Source organism: Squalius cephalus (genome assembly GCF_949319135.1).
Source record: "Squalius cephalus genome assembly, chromosome: 22".
NCBI classification, from domain to species: Eukaryota; Metazoa; Chordata; class Actinopteri; order Cypriniformes; family Leuciscidae; genus Squalius; species Squalius cephalus.
The window spans coordinates 5,672,537-5,694,988 of record NC_137143.1 but is presented as its reverse complement, the minus strand read 5'-3'; the positions used below and the strand labels follow the sequence as shown (position 1 = coordinate 5,694,988).

Sequence of the window (22,452 nt, the reverse complement as noted above, 5' to 3'; positions counted from 1 at the left end):
ATGTTCCTTTAAAGTTCAAGATGCTGTCTCAAAACATAGTGAGCAGACTGTCCCTTGACATCATAGGTGTGTTACTGCAAGAACATCTCATTTGACCAAAATCAGATGCATCCTTTTTAAATTAGCCATTCTATCTCTATAGTATCAATCCTGTCAGTCCTGCAAGTATAGCAACAGGAAGATGTTTGGTCTAATGAACTAAAATGCATAATTTCATCGAAAATGTGAGTGATTTGGTTTGTCATTATCAAGCAATGAGCATTTCATGTTAAAGCCTCCTATTTAGGGTGAAAATATTGGTAAAATGTGTTAAATTAAACTGATAGTATTACAATCTTACTGACTGCTAAAAGTATGATCTGATTAGTAAATAATGCTAATTACAAAGACTGCTCAAAGGGTGATCAGATGTGAAGAAATTCTCCAGAACTCTGTGGAGTTTCCTAAGGGATTCTGTGGGCTCAAAAACTGTGCAAAACTTCTGAGGCTCCACTGCAAGACAGCTTTTTAAATTCTGGGACAGCCCCTGTAGCGCAGTACATGAAGGTTGAAGAAGGAAGAAGATATTTGAAATTCAAAACATTTTTGACAGCTAAAACATCTCCCAGCATTCTTGCAAACACAGAACTCAAAATACCCCTATAATGTGGGGAAGTAGAGGTTCCCTTGGGGTTTGTGCTGTCCTGTAGGGTGATAAATGTTCTGCGGGTTATTACATGTTATGAGATTAATGATTTGCTTCAGGGTACACTTTCATGTCAGCTTGGACCTTAACCTCATGTAATGTGCAATGGTTCATTATCCTCATTTATGGTTTATTCACAGCTCATTATTAAAAAAAAAAAAAAGATAACTTCAAAAAACTTTTTTTTTAATTAGTCAAATCCTAATCTGTACACACACAAAAAAAGTCTCAAGAAGCAAAGGTGCATTTTACATTAGGACTTAACAATGTCATGTTGCAAAAAAAAAAAAAAAATGAAAACAGAAAACTGACACTTCTGTTAATCATCCAAGTGTTCATGATTATTTGCAAATGAGGATAATCCAAAAATGGCCAAATATTGGAGGATTATTGGCTTGGCAGACATATCAGTCTGTCACTCTTTGTTTCCTCACAGCAAAGCCAAACTGGAAACAAAATGAGTTAAAGATGTGGCAACCTCACATGCATGACATACGAGCTGAGAATGTGTTTAGTCTGGTAAAATTTTATAATAACTTTAACATTTATATGAATGGTTTCATGACATTTCTTGGTATTACTTTTCAATTCCAAAATCACCACATATTTTGCAGTGGAAATTAACATATTGAACAATTTCGAATACATTTTCACTCTTTAGTCTTGCTTGGCATTATATACTGTAATGTATAATAATAAAGTGACATCAGCAGTTCATGCTCCTGTTTCTGAGGGTATACTGAAAAACTCAGAATACACTATGTTAATAAAAAGGTTTAAAACTTGTTTTGCACTGCTTTCTTGCCCGCATAGCTCAGGCGTGAGATGAAAGCTGAACTGAACTGTTTTCTTCTGAGCGTCACTGAAAGGCTCTCCACTAACCGCTGCGCGTAATGCACACGGCGCACATGGAAGAATGGAGAAGCGATAAGACCTATAGATCAGTCTAATTCACAGAAATGCATTATACCTACAGCAGATAAAACAAACTTCAAACTGTCTTTTATATCAACGCGTGTCCTTCACTGCATTGGAGAGTTGCATTGGATATTATTGCGTGCGTTTTACGCGGATCTGGATAAGTCTGTTTTAGAGGGGATATCAGAGCGAACCGCGCGGGATTGCTATTATTAGAGGCAGTTTGCACGAGTAAGTTAAGGTTGCATGTCATGGGTTCTCTTCTGGCATTAATATTAGCGCTCTCCTTGAGCGCATCATGGGGATGCCAACTGCCCCACGACTGGAGACCTCAGACGGAAGCGTGCCGCGCCGAGCTCGCGGAGATCATAGTTTTTGCCAAGGTGCTCGCCCTTCATAAGGAGTCTTACAGCGTGTACAACTACCTGCCGTGGCAGTACGACACGGATCTGTTCTTCTCCGCGGAGATCGAGCTGCTGTGCGATCAGGCATGGGGAAGCATGCTGGAGGTGCCAGCCGGCTCCAGGTTCAATGTCAGCGGGCTGGGATATTTCCCCTGCTACTCGTACAGCGTCATGGAGAACAACTCCTACTATTTCTTTTTGAGGTGAGAATGATTAAATGTTATTACGAATTTTAAATGTCAATACTGGCTCGTCTTAAAGATGCACTAAGTAATGTTTTGCTAATTAAAAAAAGAAAATAAGAACACTTTTAAGAACGAAAAAAAATGAAGATGGCTAAGACTAAGATGAAGAGATAAAGACTTAAAACAAACATTTTTTACATTGAGGGTCGCCCCCTCATGGGCACTGCCATACTGAGATCACATGACTAGTCATGTCACGCAACTGACTAACAATACTGATTAATACTGTAGTATACAGTAATTACTGTGCTAAAAGCATAAACAACAGGTATATCTAAACAGAACAAGTAAACAAAACAATATAAATTCTACAGGCACAACATAGGGTACGGGGCTAAAGGCACACCGGGGTAAAAGGCACATTTGACTATTCTTTTTTAAACTACTAGATGGCACAAACATTCAGCTCAGCACTTTTAGGACAGCAACCTGCACTAATCTGATCTATGTAGCAAATGAGAATCGATAAAATGATTGTCTATATTTTGAGACAAATGTCTTGTTAATGATTTTCAGTTTGTTCAAGATAATTAAAGCAACTGTTTATCAATAACGGAAGAATATGTAAAAAGTATGGTATCTGGCACCCCTGCTGTCAGGGCTAAAAGGCATAACAATTAACATGATAATAAATAGCTGGCTGATTTTTCCATTTGTTGACATAACATGGTTAGAGTTGGGTGTCCATCTTAGAGATAATCACCATATTTATAATGAAACCATTAAAAATGTGATATTAATCATATCATATAGGCTAAATAGCATAGTTTTGTTACAACTGTAAAGCTATTTTACTGTATATTAAATTATTATAGGATCTCATTCAATGCTTTCAGAATCTTTACTTTTTTTAAAATGTTTCTGTATTTTTATAATGAACATATTTTGATGACAAAATAATTATTGAACAAACATAAATATTAAATGGTACAAAGTTTGCTAAAGTGATTGCTTTGAACAAGTAAAGTCCCCCTGCATCTTTGATCAACAAAATTACATATTTAAATGTGTTTCCTTGGAAAAAAAAACTATTCATGCCTAAAATAGCTTGAATGTAACTCTTTCCTCATGTAGTATAAGTGGTGCCATGAATATGCAAATTAGCCCCGCCTCCACTCACTCGCACCAGCTCAGAGATCCACTCATTGACGATAACACGTTGACCTGATTGGTTACAAGGTAGTTTGTGACGTCAGAAGCACCAGCGATTTTTGAGACGGACTTTGTTTTATGGAGAAAATACTCAGCAATGGTGTTGACTTATGAATTTGCACATGGTTTGTCATAATAAAAACACAACACAGACATATAAACAACATTAAAAGCTTGATTTTCACCACAGGGACTTGAACTTAGACATTATTAAAAACATTATTTTAGCTAAAGTATTTGTATCAATACTTTGTGCCTTGTGAGGTAAATGGCCCACCTCATACAGTTATAAGATTTTTAAACAAACAAACCACTTTTATGATTTATTTTCACACAAAATCTGTTGCTCCATCAATGTTCAGTAAAAACATATCTATTTTTTCTGCAATCATACACTATAGGAGTAATGAAAAGAAATCAATGGCCTGAGTAAATAGTATAGTCCTGAGTAATGGAATCAGCGTTTGTGCAATCCAAACATAATGAGCAAGAGTAGAACAATACATTTTCAAATAAGCAGCCCCTGTGAGAGCACAAATAAACCTCAACAAGCTACAGCTCCTTGGTCACAGACAAAACAAAAGATAAACAGCTTTAGTGTGAAGTGACAGCAGTTGGTAACCAGAGCCTATAGGTGTCAGTAAAAGTCCAAAACCACTGATGCTATTGAGACAAATCAAATCCAGATAAACAAAAATGTACTGTGTAGCTTCAAATGAGTGCAAACTATAAATTATGTGATGTTTACATGCACTCATTTTCATCAATCCGAATGAATTCAATCCAATTTCATTTTCTGAAAGGCCTATATAAACCTTAAACTTTGCAATCCGATTCACATTTTCATTACATGCATTTATGGATTTTGAAGAAAACTTCAAGTGCTCTGGTAAACATACGCATCACAGCACAGCGTGTTTTTGAATCCAATCAAGAAGATAGTCGTATTTATGTGTTGACATACTTCGTTTTTTCCCCTTTTGATCGGACTACACCAACCCTTTCAATTAGAAAACAAAATCTATTTCTTATCAAACTCAATCAGATCGACTGAGGTCTTAATAAGGCTTTTCAATCCGACCAAGCCATCAATCTGATTACTTATTCATTTGGGTGTATGTAAATGTAACTATTGTGGGAATGTGAGCAATGAGTCATCACTATGAGAGCACTCATCACATCACCATTTTTAGATCATTTAATGTTTGTGGCATTCAGGGTTGCGTGACATAAGAGTAAACTAACTAAATGAACAAAGGTTTGCATGGAACACTGCATGAGCTTGCTTCAAACCTCAGAGCATTGGTGCTTCTAGGACACAACTGTCTGACAGCTGTGCTCATTGTAACCCTTGGTTGGGTTATGTCAATGCATGGTCCACCAGGGATAATCAACAAAGAAGGAATATGTGCCTATAACAACCCAAATCTCCCTCTATTTTCTTTTGTAATGAATGGAAAATGACTAACTTTGTGTATAATGATCATGAATACTGTGTATAATCAAAACTTTTGTCAGACTTAATTAGCTCTGGCTTTTCTTTGTTTCTGTGTTTATAGTGCGAATGAAGTCACTCTGGCAGATGAACTTACAAAGGATGAGGTAGCTAGAACAGAAGTGCAGCCCATTTGGATAGAGAGAGATATAATATGATTATATGATTCACTGTTGTTGTGATTTCACTTTTTCGCAAAGACAAACACTTCAGAAGTGATTTATGTAGTAATAGCATAAGGCTTGAATCTTTTGATGACTTTTTTGCTCGCATTTTCCCTACAATCCAATCAGTTGAACTGAAGGATGTGTAACTCCCTCATGCAGGGAAACACTAGATCATACTCAGCTCTTTTCTGGCCAAGTCATTTACTGTGATTGCACCTCATATACCAGCCTGATCTCACGGCAATTCGTACGAATTCTACGAGGTGGCTAATTCGTACGAATTCATACGACCTCACTCGTACGAATTCGTACGATTTTTGCTAAATCGTACATATTTTACGAATTGCCCAATTCGTATGAATTCATACAAATGACCTACCCCTGACCCCACCCCTAAACCTACCCATCACGTGGGTTTAGACAAATCGTACAAATTTGTATGAGTGAGGTTGTACGAATTCGTACGAATTAGCCACTTTTTTATCACTCGTACGATTTCGTACGAATTGGTCGTGAGATAGCGTTGCATATACTGAATGTAAACTGAATCTCAGAGCTGATAATATAACATGTTTTACCAAAGTAATCTTGCTTGTTGGGTCTATGACACACTTTTGACACACAGTTCTTTCTTTAATATTACTGTTTTTAATAAATACTACTGTTTTTTTTGTTGTTGTTGCACTTTATTATACTATTTAAAATGAAAATAAAATGAAAAATATAGACTGACTGGAAATAGCACAAAATGTTCTCTTTATAAATTGTGGGTCATGGTGGAAAAAACACCACAACTCCAGTAAGAAACCATAAAAATGTATACGGTACATAATTTTTGCTTAATATTTACTGTAATGGGTTAATTCATTAATTCATAATTGTCATCATTTAAAATTAAAAAGACTGGTTTCAACACACAAGTAAAATGATTGCATTTACACAACACAGAACCATATCGTAATGTTTCTTTATTTTTTTATATTATTTTCAACTACATGTGTCTACAGGGTCAGACCAGGTCACTGTGAATGAAGAATGTAAGTATGATCCATGTTTGTAGCACAGTGCGGGATGAGTTAGGAACACTCATCAGTTTAGTTGCAGTTTATAACAAATGAATAACATTCTTGAAACATATGTCAGCCAGTCTCCGAGACTGAGCATTTAAAACAGCCCTGGAATTCCTTACACTCAACTTCATTCCACAGAACATACAGTGTCGAACTGCTCGGGTGACCTGAGGGCAGCAGGTTATAGGTCCAATAGAGTGCTAACAGGCTGTTTTGGCATTTCATCAGGTGTTTGGGAGTTCACTTTACAGTTTTTGTCTTTATCTGAAAGAATATTCATCAGAAAAGTCTTTTTTTACTGACCTCACCCTAACATTCTCCACGTTAGCCTTGATTTCATTTCTCTCTAAAGTGCTTGGGATGTTGAGCTTGTGGAGACAGATAGATTTCAAAAACATTGCCTATAAAAGTTAGCTTGTCCCTCATTTCTTGATCTCTTGGAGTTCACAGTAAAACCATTGAGACATGCCCTGATGTCATTCAGTGAACAAACTCACTTAGAGTTCATGAGGTCATGTTACTCTCCAGCATGTTTCACTTAGAGTAATGCTGAAAGATTCTGTCATGCATTTGTGCTGCAAGAGAACACTGGAATTGCCATATGATAGCTTTGTTTGAGGAACAGTCTAAGAACAGTCTAATATTTAAGCAATTATTCATGTGATGAACTTGCACACACATCTCATCCATTCTGCATATTCAAACTGGCGCATCATGTTTTTTTTTTCTGACTCATAAGAACCAATACCAGCGAATGAGGTCAAACCGAGATGCCAAGACATTTATAATAGCAATGTTTGATTTAAAATAGTTAAATTCTGAATATTGACATCAATTAGGCTATAATCTATATTGAGTTATACAATAATGTGTTGTTTGGACCATGTTTATGGTACTTTTATGTGCTTTTTAAAAATATTTAGAGCTCAGTAAAGCATCTCATTTTACTTTCATTGTATGAATAAGAACATTCAGGACAGTCTTCTTTTGTCATTCCACCTCAAAAACAACAGTGTATGGTTTTGGAATGGCATAAGGGTAATTTTTTATTTTTTAATGGGGGGGGGGGGGGGCTGATCCTTTAGATCTAATGGAAGACTTCTGGTTCTTTGTTTACCCTTACCTTGACTTTTATTCTGTTATGGGTGTTGAAGCAGTGAACATTTCCATTCTGCTCTCTGTTGACTTCCATATTTCCTGTGAAATGTTTCGAACAAGAGTCCGCAAAGCCACCTTCAATTCAACTTGCCATTCAGTGCGCTGACTTAATTCCGGAGAAGACAAAGGAAAACACAACTTCAAAATGGCCCACTTATTGAGCAGACATGGACTTTGCCTCAGTGTACATGCTCAACTTTTCTTCCCTCTCTTTTAATGTCCCATATGTCATGAATCTGAGCCATGAACCAATCAGACAGCTGGTTCCAGTTTGGCAAGACAATTCTCACCAGTCAAACCATCAAATCATCAAAGCCTGAGAAACTGGAGACACTCTGCATGGAAACAATAATTCATTCAATATGGTGCACAGAACAACTACATTCAGGTTTCCTTGAGAGGCTCTCTTGTTTAATAAAGGGTGGCCAGTGAATTATAAAGGTTATATCCTGAAGATGTATGAACATGTGTAGGATATCAGGAGGAACCATCTGAATGTTATTTAGTATTGGTTGTTAGCATTTTGGTAGAATTTTCCACTGGGCTGGTGGCGCTTGCAAACACTGCTCTCAAGAAATGTAGGGAGAAGTTTGTACATGCTTACATTAAATGGATAAAAAAATTGAATTACATTGCAGCATAAACTATGCAAATTGATATGCAGTCATATGTTCCATGGTTCACTAGAGCCTGTGTAATCCACACTTTATCTAAACATTTGTATCTCAAAACCTTTACAATAATCAGGCACTGTTATTAAGCAAGTATTCAACTCCTTGCCAGAAAAAACATGTTTACTAAATATTTATTTCTTATACTCATAGCCTCTTTTTGGATTCTCAGGAGAGTGACACTCTGTCCTTTGGAATGTACAAATAAAATCTTGCCTTAATTTTCCTTTAAGGAATAGTTCTTCCAGAAATGGAAATTCTGTCGCCATTTACTTACCTTCATGTTTAAAAAAAAGAAAGAAAAGAAAAGAACATTTGAAGGATGCACACGCTCCTGAATGGAACAAGCTGGCAAACTTGACCATGTCAAGCTCCAAAAAGGACAGGAAACACCCTTTTTAAATGATCTTAGAAGTTCATTACAACTCCATCCATCAATTCTCCAAATCATTTGTACTAAGAATTCTTTAAATAATAGTAATAATAGCCTTTCAAATGCATTTCAGATAGAAATGTGCTTTTTTTGCTCTTTAAGGTGCTCAACACCCATGGTCACCGTGAACTCTGACATTGTACGGAAAAGAGGAGTGTATATTCTTCAAAATACATCCTTTTGTACTCAACAGAAAACTAACAGCATAAGGGTTTGCTAAAGCTGAGACTCAAGACTTAGGCATTTAGTACAAAAAGATTCTGGAGCTCAGTGAAAATCCATCAGAGAATTCTGGAACTCTAGTTGGATCTAGATATTCCAAGTCTGGCAATGAGCACAGAGTTTGTAAAAGCCCCTGAGCTTCTGATGCCCCTCTAAAGAGTCTGAATTAGATCCAGATGGAGGGACTCTCTGCTGTCAAGGTCCAAAGCCAATGTTTCCGTCAGGGAAAATGGGCTATATAAGCCAGGTGGAAAACCATTCACCTCAAACCCATTTCCCTCATTGACAGCAATGGCGTTTGATGCCAACAAACCTATGAACAAAGCTTGCATATGATTGTATATGCCTAATCATATAGTACCAGGGGGGGAAAGCCTTAATTAACGAGACGGTTCAATAAACCATTCAAAACTCTCTAACATATGCACATGCATTAACTTGTCATTTGTTTTGAGTAACTGTGTTTTCCTTTTTCCAAATGACTAAAATGGAAAAATATACATTGAAGATGATTACACGTGCATGCTACAAACCATTAAGCTTGCATTTGGATGTCTTAAAGGTGTACAAACACAAGTCAAAAAGAGAGAAATATTCCTGTAAGCTAATGGTGGCCAAATTACACACTGAATAAAGGAGAACAAGCGTTGTGAAGAGTCTGTATGAAAGTCTCATTTCCCCATATTGTGCCAATGTAACCATGTTTTTTTTTTTTCATTCGTATTTTTAAAAACCACCCTTGAAACTTTGATAACAAAGTTTCCTCATTTCCTCACCGCTGGGAGGTGTGTGTGTATGTGTGTGTTGATGTGTGAAAGTTTGCAAGACTGCGGGGCGAACCAGCAAGAGACCAGTCAAAAAGCAGCTTTGAACGCCAATCACAAGTAATAAATTCTTCACTCACATATGCAAGAGAAAGAACAAAGAGGAAAGAATAGTCCTCCTTCGTAAAATTACTGGGACACTGTATAATTAACCTCTAATTTTTACTATATATGTTTTCACTATTCACTATTTTGCTTTAAACTTAATACTTTTGCTAATGCTTTAGGAAAAACAAATACAAAGGCAGCTCTAATACAAACACACATATGTAAAGAACACAAATAGAGCTGTCCCAGCATACCCTTACCTCCCATCTCCTTGGCTGTTTCCCTCTGTACAAATATATGGGTCATTGACATTAAGTGTCCCAAGTGGTGGTGAACTATTACAACACTGAGGCCCACACAGGAGAAACAAAAATACACAAAGATTGTGCGACTTGTGTAGTGTAGCATGCTTTTGTAGTGCTAATTTTGTTCCTCGTGTTTGATACACCCTATATGGTAAGAACATTACAAGCATTACAGTAACAAGCCGAAAACATACATTATAAAGCCAGCTTTAACATTTTTTTTTCACAACTCTAGTGTGTTGCTATGTCATTGATGTCATTGGTATTCCAAGTGGTTTTGAGCATGTTGCTAGGTATTCACTAAAGTGGTTGGTTACTGGTTTAAATTAGTCAAAAGACCACTCTAAAGCTCCATGGTGTAGCAAACGTCCACTGTATGCAAGCTTGATGAACCCATGTGCAGTTTACTGAAATCCAAAACAATGGACAAATACAAGATAAACAGAGACTTGACATGACCATGAAACAAAGACTCATCAACAGCAGGTTACACATAACAATACTAGACAAGAGACCAAATAAACATTAAGGCTATACACACAAGACTAATGACCAAACAAGAAACACATGAAACACAATGAAACAATGAACCAATTGACACAAAAGACAAGTAACCAATAAGAATTTATTTTCTTTATATAATTTATCATCCACTTTGTAAAATCGTAAGTCAAAGTGCTTAGAAAAGTACTAGTACACCTCTTCTCAATAAACCTGAAAATGTATCATTCATTTCCATTGTACAGATTGTGTGGGAAGAATGTAATATTTAGGGTGAGCGGTTTGTTCAAATTGTATTTTAATCATATTCCACACATGATGATTATTTGTCATATAATATGTGTATTGCGTTTCTTCTTAGGATGGACGAAAACTACAGTATCATTCCTCACGGAGTCAACTTCCAGGACCCCATCTTCCCTGACACACCGGAGAACCACCGCATGTTTGCCAGCTTGTTCCAATTTTCCAACTGCACCGCTGGCACACAGGTTCACACGTACACCCCAGACTGGGAGGTCCAGGAGGACAACCGAGTGAGCTACTTTTAATATATTAAAATAATAATAATAATAGAATCTAACAAGTAAAAGATACATTTATGTCAAAGTATTGTAGAGGTCCATTGGACACACAGACTATTAATTCAATAACAAAAGATGTGGAAATTGTTCAAATCTTATTAGATAAGATTTGCAACTCATTTTTGCATCACAACCAACCCATTAAAAACCTCTGTTATAGACTTATAAAATTACTTTTTTTTCAAAATGTGGTAACACTTTATTTCGATAGTACATTTTAGACATTCTTCTACTAACTATAAGTAATTTTGCAACTACCTGTACATTTCAGCTACCAGTCTTTAGCGTATTAGACTGCCTGCTTAATATCTGCTAACATTTTATTTTGATGCTTGTATATTGCTTGTTCGGGTCTTTTTGCATGTCTGTTTGTGGTTCTCTTGGCTTGTGAAAGGATCAGGGACTCTAGCAGAAATGTTTGTGGCTATTGCATGCTGAACACATAATTAAACATTTCAGTCTAAAACTTCAATCTGCCTAAACATCAGTTAGTCTGCCAGAGGAATCCAGCAACAATAAGTAGGCAACTTCTCTCGAGAATCCAAATAACTGATATTTTCAAACCTATATTTTGCTGTCAACTGGGATTCACCATTAAGTGTAGATCATGTCTGGGTCCAAGTCTCAAGGGCAGTAAGAGAAATGATTGCTGGGATATTAACATTCCTCTCTGGACATCCTTTCTTCTTTAGCTTTTCACTTGGGAGAACATGTTTTGTATAATGTTGGTGGGATGTTTAAACTCTAAACGAGAGGTTCTCAGGCTTAAATTGCGACTCCACATTGGGTTGAGGCTTAAATTGCGACTCCACATTGGGTTGTGGGAGATTTCTATATGTTATTGATGGCATATTGTTTAAAGTTCCTTGAGCATAATCTTTATAGCCAAAGAATTTTAAAGCTGTTTGCTAGTACTTAGTGGTACAAAACAGGATTCACTGTTCTTATTTGCATTAGGACCAAATACTGATATAACTGTGAGACACACTTTCAATTTCTTGTGGTAAAAACATGCAAGGCCAGCCCAATTGGACAAACGTCAGTTTCCGATAAGCGGGTGAAGGTTTCTGTGCATTTGGTCTTTTCAGTGTGGCAACGTAATTTAATTCCAATTTTCTTTTATCTGTTTTATGTCACTTAGGGTCTCGCAACGGCTGTTCTTTTACATGGATCCGACGGTCAAAAACTCGCTAGTCCGATCATTAATTAGAGGTTATGGCTAATGCTATTTAAAAGCCCGCCCATGCTTGCCATTAAATAGCAGTTCCGCTTACCCCTCACAGTCGCCTATATATATATATATATATACAGTATAATTAAAGCTCAAACAGTAATCAGAGGTTATGGCTATTACTATGAAATAATGCCGCCCCAATGCTTGCTATTATCTCAATAGTATTTTAATCTAGCCCCCTATAATTAATAATATAGCTATATAACAACTTGAATAAAGCTGAAACAGGAAACAGAGGTTATGGCTAGTACTATAAAATAATGCCCCAATGCTTGCTATTATTTTAATAGTATTTTTATCTAGCCCCCTATAGTGAATGTGACTGCATAACAACTTAACTAAAGTCGAGCAGTTAGTCAGAAATCTAAAATCCCACCTAATGTGCCCCATGCTCCATCTAATCTGAGATCTAGTATGCACTTAACCCTGGACGCATATTTGCGGAAACAATGGATACAACATTATCTACAAGAGTTAATCATTTCAGAGTAAGAATATACTAAAATGTAACAATTTATTATTAGTCAGGTAAATGTATCATGCCAATTACATAATCAATTCAAAGATAATCAATACATCAAATGCTCTGAAGTAAAAGATGCATTCCTTACCTCAGGAAAATAGTATACACAATGCAATAGCACACTCAGCATTATGGGCTGATCTGGCTACAAATCGCGCCTTGAGCCTCCTGCAACATCTCTTTAAATACTCAGACCAAGACAGAAACCTCTTTCAAATGGAAACATGAGCTAACAATGGGAATTTGCATTACTCAAGTCTCCAGACCTGGGTAGTTTACACCTTTTGAGGATAGAAAGTCATTTGCATGAAAGACCTTGGAAGAGGATCCACCCTCCTCTGTAAGCAAGATATCTCTAAACTCTTAAAACTTGATTACCTTTTGGTTTACCTCTGTGGGAATGAGACCTTTGTACCAGTCGCACTGAGACATTTCAAATCATACCAAACATGTATTGTATAGAGTTGTATGATAATTGTTCAAATTAAACCATATAGATTTTTGGGTGAATTTCAGATGGTTTCAGCATGTGGATAGAAGAGATGGGGGAAGAGGGGAAGAAGGGAAAGAAATGTAAATTAAGACAATACTGATTGCGTCTCGGGTTTGGGATGCTAATTTTGCAAGAAAGAGTTCAAATGTGAATTTCCTTTGTTTTCTCAGAGAGTAGCCCTTTCTGAGTCTCGACAGCTTGACTCCAGTCTTACAAACAGCAAGAAGTGTTTTCAAGGCTGACACCATAACTTGAAAAAAGGGAGTACTGTATATAACCCTGGTTCCCTGAGAAGGGAATGAGACACTGCTTCACTACGTTGATGCTATGGGAATGCCCCCAGGTGTGACCGGTGTCTGAACTAAAACCAACTAGTTGGCAGACGCCAATCCTATGACGTCAAATGGAGCGCCCCTGTGTTAAACAGGGTGCCAGTATTAGACGTCATCAGCTTCAAGGTCCGGAGGAGACACACAGGCTTGCCAGAAGCATGGAAACACGATGCAGCGAACTGGAGCTATATAACGTTGACACTATGGGAACGTTCATACCCACTCCGCCATGCTGAACAAATGCCTGCTCCACTAAGCTGTGAAGATCTGCACACTAATAGTGAGCTAGCACTAAATACCTCAACAGACTTAGACTGGAGCTTTAGGACCCGAGTTAATATTAGAAAACCTTTCCAGCATTAGAGAGACCTAAATGGGAAGGCCTGAAAACGGACACTGAGGTTGCGTTGTTTCTGCTCCATATGTGAGTAACATGGTTTTGAATGTGTGCTGCTGGCAACTAACAATGAAATCTAGATTGTACTCTTGTGTACTGTATGTTAATTTTTTGTGCTTCCTTGTCATTCGTTTGTCATCTTTACTTTATTTTTCACAACCCCCGCAATCAAAGCTATCACACTGCCTCAGCAGACACAGGGTCCAAACCATGAGGTACAGAAGCTTGACTCTCATCCCTCAAGAAAAGAGTCAAGCAAGAGCGGAATTTACCCACCAGTACATTCAGCTCTCCCGCTCCGCACTCATAACACAGAGCTCGTGTACATCACTGGCCATGATGCAAGCTGTTGATACACACTCTCTAAACTGGCATAAGCTCACAATGGCCAACAATATCTTCACACGCACACATAGACAAGCGGCTCCTGAAGACAAAAAGGCTGATGACGTCTAATGCAGGTACCCTTTTATACGCATGTGTGCCCCATGTGACACCAAAGGACTGCCGTCTGGCAACTAGTTGATGTGTTTCACACGTGCTTCTGACACCGGTCAAGTCTGGGGGCATTCCCATAGTGTCAACTTAATGATGCAGTATTTGATGAGTTCTCTTGAAAGGGAACTGTTATTTGGGTTGAGTTGAGTGGGAGCATGGGGTCTTATGAAATTATGAGAATTATGAAACCTAAACATAGGTCATGAATTACATACGTTTTTTTTTAAATTATTATTTAAAATATTATTAAAACTATAATAGTATCTTAATAATACTTAAATAGCACTGATCTAAATCTTTAAACGTTACATGCATTCATACTGTTGTTGTATTGTGATTTTTGTCAAGTCTAGTCAAGTCACCTTTATTTCTATAGCACTATACAATACAGATTGTTTCAAAGCAGTTTCACAGTAATAAACTGGAAAAAAATGATCAATGCAAACTTCATCAGATATAAGACAAATTCTGCTGTAAAGCAGCTCTACAGAAGACAGAAGTGTTGTTATTCAGCTCAAGTCAATTCAGTATTGATGCAATTCAGTAACATGTTGTGAGCTTCGTCAATTATGAAACAAAGTACAATCAGCTATAAAACAGCTCTGCAGAAAACAGTGTCTTCATCATTCAAGTTTTGTTCTCATCCAGTAGTGTCAGTGCAGTCAAATTAATATATTGTGGAACACAACAAAGGAAATTTAGAAGAATATACCTGTAAGAAATTGTAGTTTGCCTCGACCCAGATTCCACTCCAAAATATATTTTAGAATGAGCTCATCCCCAAAATGGCTTAATTATCATTGAGATGAAGGAAGTCAAGTTATATTGTTTCTTCACCATTGATCACATCCTGAGAAAATGGTAATCAATTGTAGAATGGGACGTATTTAAATTATACGCTTATCTCTGTAAAGCTGCTTTGAAACAATCTACATTGTTAAAAGCGCTATATAAATGAAGATGACTTGACTTGACTTGACTGGGTGTGTGACACAGAGAACCTTCTCAGACAATGGAGTGTCTCAACTTCATTAACATACAGACCACAGCTGTTACAACAAGAGCAACTTCATTTACATTAAGAGTTGTTAACTGTAACAGGATAAAAGGTTTAAGATTTAGAGGTTCTGGGTTCATTCTGATGCCGGTGAACCCAAGGTGCTTCGTGTACCTTGTCACCGCTATGCTGTAATAAACTTAATTTTTTGAGATCTTCGACGTCCACGTCATTTTTTCTTACATACTGGTCTCTCTTTCAATACAATTAAGTACATTCATTCCAGTATTTTTTTTAAATCCTTTTTTTTTTTCTATTACATTAGAATGGCATGAATGTGATTAAATGATAGCATTTTAATTTTTGGGTGTCTTCATTGCTTTTAAACTGTAATCATCCAAGCAGTCCTGGTTGCATTTTATGTAGTAGTCCTGAATCATAATGAATATGATTAAGCAATAATCTGTGAGAGCAGTCAACAAAAGATTGATCCCCATAGGAACTGAAAGTAGCACCCAATGGAAATCAATCCTGTCTTCATCAGTTAACAATCATGTAAATATTTTTTTTCAGACAACATTTATATTGACCAACTATTCTTTATTTCTTTTTTTTTTCCTTTTGTTTGCAACACTGATGCCAGAAGAACTTTTGTATGACCTCAGTACTCAGTACTTTCATATGACCTCTATTTAGTTTCCTAAATATATTCCACATTGACAACAGTCTTTACATGTTTATATCACGCAAATCTACAATCACATCTGACCTACATGCAGGTTCAGGTGCAAGCATGATGTTAGATCTACCCAGGAAACCCACACTTAAAGAAAAGGCCCTGCTGTGACTAATTTTCGAATGTAAAATCTTTTTCAGGCAAGACTCAGGAACACATGTGAGAGGCAAGCATGGCTTTCCCCATGGATTATGAAGTTACTGTTGCGTATCAAGAACAACATATGTTATCAAAAGTTTCAAATGAGTTTCAGCTGCTTTGATTTCCAACTGATAATCAGAGCCTGATTAAAATACAGCCAAATTAATCATGTTGTCTCTCTATATCATACTCCAAATACATTAAACCACATGCCTGATGTACAGTAAGTTGAGCAATGAAGGACTTTACACCAAGCTGTACTTAAAAAAAAGCACCACATAGCTGTAAATTAAAGGGTAAGTTCGGTATTTTACACTTAAAGCCCTGTTTACAGATCGTTTCTGGTGAAATAGAACGGTTAAGATTAAAATTTGGACACATGCTGCTGTCCCGAGAATTTTAGGTTTCTTTCGCTTTCCCCAAAACCTCTAGACTGGGTGTATAGGTGCACTCGAACACTCCTTCATAAAACGCATTAAACTTTCGTTTACAAAGACGTGAAACTCACCGAGTGGTCAGGGGTGTTCACTGATATGCTCACACAAAAATCGCTGCAAAATATGCTTTCCAACAGGTGTTTTACTATTCGATGTAAAACTGTGGATCTATTTTTCCAAACGTCTCACACCCGTACATTCTTCCGTTGAGAGCTTGAATAATAGACACTCCAAAAAGCGAAATAAACCTAAAATTCTCGGGACAGCAGCATGTGTCCAAATTTTAATCTTAACCGTTCTATTTCATCAGAAACGATCTGTAAACAGGGCTTTAAGTGTAAAATACCGAACTTGTCCTTTAAATATTAAATAGCCATTCTGAATGGTTGTGATTTTGTTTAGTGTTACATTTAGTGTTACATTCTGCTTTTGGTGAAAACAGAGTTGCTTGACACAGAAACTTTTACAGTTCAAGAATATTCTACTTGGTTTAAATTGCCACAAAAGACTCAATCTGCTTCTGAAGTTTATTTTAGACCATGTTTATAACTATAGGAGCCAAACAGATGCTTTATGGATTTTGTACTTCCTGTTTACTTCAATTTACTTTCTGTTTACTTTCATTTAGCTATGGTGCTCCAATGTGCAGAAGGCCTTATTTGAGGAGGAAGAGAAAGTCAAAAACCTCTCTCAAAAAGTGAAAATCCTGGAAAAGGCCAACAATCACCTGAGAGACAAGGTGAAGAACATGAAACGTCTCTTGAGGCAGGCCAAACGAGAGACCAAAGAGCCAGTTCAAAGCTTCAAACAGCTTCACGAAGCCGAACCAGAGTTGCCCCATCCACAGCAGGACACCACCCAGGACCAGAAGCCTACTCTCAGGAAAATCCTGCCCAAAAAGCTCAAGAACTAAGAGCTGTTCCTGCACTGAAGGAACGTTGATTGAAATGATGGTGTATTGGCAGATCTAGACTAATGCTTAAAGGTCATAGGGATCTACTGTATGAAAATAGTGTAACCTTCAAAAGGTTCTCATCTGCAATGAACCTTCGACTGTGGATTATACTTCAAAATGGATAGTTAAATGGATAAAATGGATAAATCCATCTTGCAAAGAGGCATTAGACTAGTTAAATTGTTATTTAATGACTTCAGAAGGTTTAGACAAACAACTTTTTTCATATACGTTCACACTGCAGGCAAAAGTGGCCCAAATCCATTTTTTTATGCTCATATGCCACTCAGATTTTTTTATATATAACAGTGTAAACAGCACAAACCACATGGAATCTGATCTTTTTTTGACCTTAAAAATGAACACATAAATGCCGACTTCTGTACCTCTGTGTTTACTTGAGTATGACAGTGTGCTGTGCGCCGTCTTTGTTATCGTTCTTTTGCACATGCGGGTCAGTTCAGGACCGAAACCAGTTCACACTCAAATCAGAAATTGGCCACGTGTGAACAGCCAAACAAAAAAATTCAGATCTGAGCAATGAATCAGAATTGAGCATTAAGGCTTGCAGTTTGAACATAGCCTAAACATACAATATCATCAAAACTCAAAATAACAAAAATCATACAATGTTTTGACTTTGATGAATATAAAGTATCATGATCCTTTATCAAAATCTGAAAATACTGATATATATTACAACTTGTATAACCACAGCATGAGGTTTAGGCCAGTAATCATCCAATCATAATCGAAAATAATGTTTTTGTGAAAGCAAATTTGGTCTTCCTGCCTAGATGCAGATGTCATTGTTAATCGGGCAGAGCCTGACAAGATCACGGATACAGTTGTCTTGTGAATTTATTTGGCCAGGTGTTTATATGGAAATTAATTTTGGCACAGTGTAACAACATTGACTTTCAGTTCACAAAAAGTCACCCTTACACATTACTCTAAAAGTCTTTCAGCTGAAACATCCATCTAGACACAAAATCTGGTTTTGAGCTTTAGTGTAGAAGTTCCATATTTGACCATTTATGGCTAAAATATAATCCTAAGAGTCAATGCACATCACAAATCTCCTTGTTTAGAATCAGCTTTCCATTTTCCATTTAAGTTTTTATTTTTTATGAGTTTTATAATTGCAAACAGGGTGCTGAGCACCTGATATATATAACCTTTACTCAGTGAAGCTAAAGTGAAAATGTTCACCATTTAAGGAACCATTTACTGAAAAGGTTTTAAAAATGGTGTTTTTTTTTTAATTGTAAAATAAAATGTACTATCATTTTCTGTTTAACACATTCACATGTATTCTGAGTAATTAAATAAACGTCACATTTCTCTTAATATTTGTCCATTTTTTATGTTTCTTTTATATGTAATGAATCTAATGATATCATAAAAAACAATGTTCCCTTTCGTGGTTACGTCGTGACGACGAATGGGGTTTCGCTTAGAAAGCCTATCACCTTCGAGTATTACAAAACGAGCCAATGGCAAGGAAATGCCATGGGTCTGTGGAATTTGCATAGCGTAACTCCGACCCACCGTGTGGGTATATAAGGAAGTACGCTGGCAACATGCAGTTACAGTATGTTTTTGCTTCGAAGCCAAGAGGTCCTCTTCACTCCTGCAAGCCTGTTTCTCTGTGTCTACTTCGAGTTTCTTCAAGACAAGCAGCTCTCCAGTCTGTGTTGGTGTGACGGCGTGATCCAGCGAGTTTCACATCCTTCCTGCTGATCTGTGCAGTGGTCTGCAACAGCATGTGTGTTTCTCCCTGGGCGCTTCAGCACAACTGCTGAGCTTCCTCTCACAAAAGAGCTTGCCAAGTCTGATCCAGAACTGACTGCCATGCTTTCCCGGGCAGCCGCGAGCATCGGGCTTGAGTGGAACCCTCCGCCATGTCCCGAGCGCTCAAGACTTAATGATTATTTCTTGGGGGCGGCGCGTGCTGACACCCGTCAGCACCCGCCCTCAGTTCTTTTCTTCCCGGAAGTGCATGAGGAGGTCATGAGATCGTGGAAGTCTCCTTTGACTTTTCGAGACTACTCAGCGGCCTCTTCTGCCTTCTCTGCCCTTGCAGAGGCCGCGGCCAAAGGGTACACTGGGGTTCCCTCCGTGGAGTGTTCTGTGGCAACACAACTGTGTCCCCACAGCGCCTCCACCTGGCATGGAGACCCTAAGCACCACTCCAAAGCCTGTAGGTTTTTGTCTTCTCTGGTGGCAGAGACCTATAGAGCTGAAGGGCAGGCTGCCGCCTCACTGCATGCTAAGGCCAACCTTCAGGTCTACCAGGCCAGGGTGCTTACTGACATGCACAAACCCTTCTCAGGCTTCCATTCAAGATGTCGACAGTCTAACGCATTTTCGAATGTGTTTGCCCGTTGGATTGGTTTGCAGCAATCGACCTGATGGATGTGTACTTTCATGTCTCCATTCTTCCTCGACACAGACCGTTTCTTCGGTTTGCTTTCGAGGCGCAGGCATACGAGTACACAGTTCTCCCATTCGAGTTAGCCCTGTCCCCTCGCGTCTTCACGAAAGTCGTCGAGGCAGCCCTTGTGCCACTCCGGCAACACGGGGTTCGCATCCTGAACTATCTCGACGACTGGCTGCTCCTAGCTCACTCTCGAGAACAGATTTGCGAACACAGGAATCTGGGCGCCTTGCCCGTTTGGGCCTTCGGGTCAGCTGGGAAAAGAGCAAACTCTCCCTCGGGCAGAGGATCTCTTTTCTCGGTATGGTCGAATCGGTTGCCATGTGCGCACAGCTTACGAGCGAGCGCGCAGTCACTGCTGACTTGCCTGAGTCAATTCCAGAGCAAGATTGAGGTTCCACTGAAGTTTTGTGAGAGGCTCCTGGGGCATATGACGTCCACAGCGGCGGAACCGGGACTTCACCCCGTGGACGAACCTCAGCTTTCTACGGGCCGGAGTGCCCTTAGAACGAGTTTCCAGGCATGTTGTTGTCTCAACAGATGCCTCCACCACAGGCTGGGGTGCCATGGACATGGCATGTCAATGAGTTGCTGGCGGTACGTTTAGATCTACACCGCTTCCATGAGTTGCTCAAGGATCAACACGTACTAGTCCGCTCACACAATACCGCGACAGTAGCGTACATCAACCGAAAAGGTGGTCTATGCTCCCGCCGTATGTCGCAACTCGCCCGCCACCTCCTCCTATGGAGTCATAAGCATCTGAGGTCGCTTCGAGCCATTCACATACCGGGAGAGCTGAACTGTGCAGCCTACGAGCTCTCACGGTTTCATCTACTTCCTGGGGAATGGAGACTCCATCCCCAGTCAGTTCAGCTGATTTGGGAACAGTTCAGCGACGCACAGATAGATCTGTTTGCCTCCCACGACTCATTGACTCCCATCCACGACTCCAATTGCAGCCTGTTTTATTCCCTGTCCGAGGGCATGCTCGGCACGGATGCACTGGCGCACAGCTGGCCGTGGGGCCTCTGCAAGTATGTGTTTCCCCCAGTGAGCCTTCTCGCACAGACTCTGTGCAAGATCAGGGAGGATGAGGAGCAGGTCATTTTGGTTGCGCCTCACTGGCCCACCCGGACCTGGTTCTCCGAATTTGTACTCCTTGCGATAGCACCTCCCTGGCCAATTCCTCTGAGGAAGGACCTCCTTTCTCATAGACGGGGCACCCTATGGCACCCTCGTCCTGATCTGTGGAACCTACACGTATGGCTCCTGGACGGAAAGAGGGAGGTTTGAGTACCCTACCACCTCTGGTGGTGGCTACCATCACTTCCGCTAGAGCATTGTCCACGAGACATGCCTATGCGTTGAAGTGGAACCTCTTCGTCACCTGGTGTTCTTCTCGCCGAGAAGACCCCAGAAAATGCCAGATCAGTCTCGTGCTTTCCTTCCTGCAAGATGGGTTGGAGCGAAGGCTGTCTCCCTCCACCTTCAAAGTGTATGTTGCCGCTATCGCCGCACATCACGACGCAGTTGAAGGTAAGTCCATGAAGGTACCCTTTTGGGACCTTGCAGTGGTTCTATCTGCCCTGCAGAGTGCTCCCTTTGAGCCTTTGCAATTATTTGAGCTTAAAGCCCCTGTAAAGTCAAAATTAAGTATGTGTTCTGAGTTTGTCACACCACAGAAAAATGTGTTATTAGCCACCCAGCCAAATTTGAATGATAAAAAAAGCAGCCAAGTAAATAAAATAAGCTATCAAAATCTTGAAAAAAATAGCAGTGGTCTCTGCTCTCAAACGCTGGGGGCGTGTCCGCTGGCTGCGCTGAAACCACACCCACTCGTGGGAAAGTTGACTCACGGGCACGCACTGCCAATGATGGCACCAGTTGTCGGCGTGACGGCAGGATGAAGGCCAAGGCGGGAGATCGTCGGTTCGGCCCATTCACCAGTAACAGCGGATAATCAGTGAATCCCAGTTGTCTCTGACGAAAGTTTATAAAACTATCCTGTGTAAAATGATCACTACAGAGGCGGGTGTTGGTGGTGATCCTCAGCTCTCCATCAAAATTAATCCACCTCTTCTTGATATGATCGTTTTTTGGAAATTTAAATAAGGACACCAATCTGTGTTGTAAGTGATCACATCCAGGTAATACGCATTTCCATGACAAAGGCATAGCTAGCTAACAAACTGTAGTAAATATTACTGAGTGCCGAACTGATAGGGGAGGGGGCAGCCTCGGTGGCTCCAGTGCGTCATCAACAGTAGGGGCGATTTAAAAAAATCCTGAACACAGCAACGGTGAAAAACTGTTTAACGGTCTAACTCCACAATTCAGTACTTCACAGTCTTTTGTAATGTGTTTTAGCAATACATTTCTAATAT

General features: G+C 39.1%; 1 protein-coding gene across 1 annotated transcript; it reads left to right on the top strand.

Moving 5' to 3' along the window:
• The first annotated feature begins 1,539 nt into the window (after nt 1-1,539).
• On the top strand, nt 1,540-17,661 carry ccdc3b (coiled-coil domain containing 3b). The gene is made up of 3 exons (XM_079858188.1): nt 1,540-2,210; nt 10,660-10,834; nt 17,299-17,661. Exons 1-3 carry the CDS (start codon nt 1,855-1,857, stop codon nt 17,581-17,583), a joined length of 816 nt encoding a protein of 271 aa, XP_079714314.1. The 5' UTR covers nt 1,540-1,854; the 3' UTR covers nt 17,584-17,661.
• Nucleotides 17,662-22,452: the final 4,791 nt, after the last annotated feature.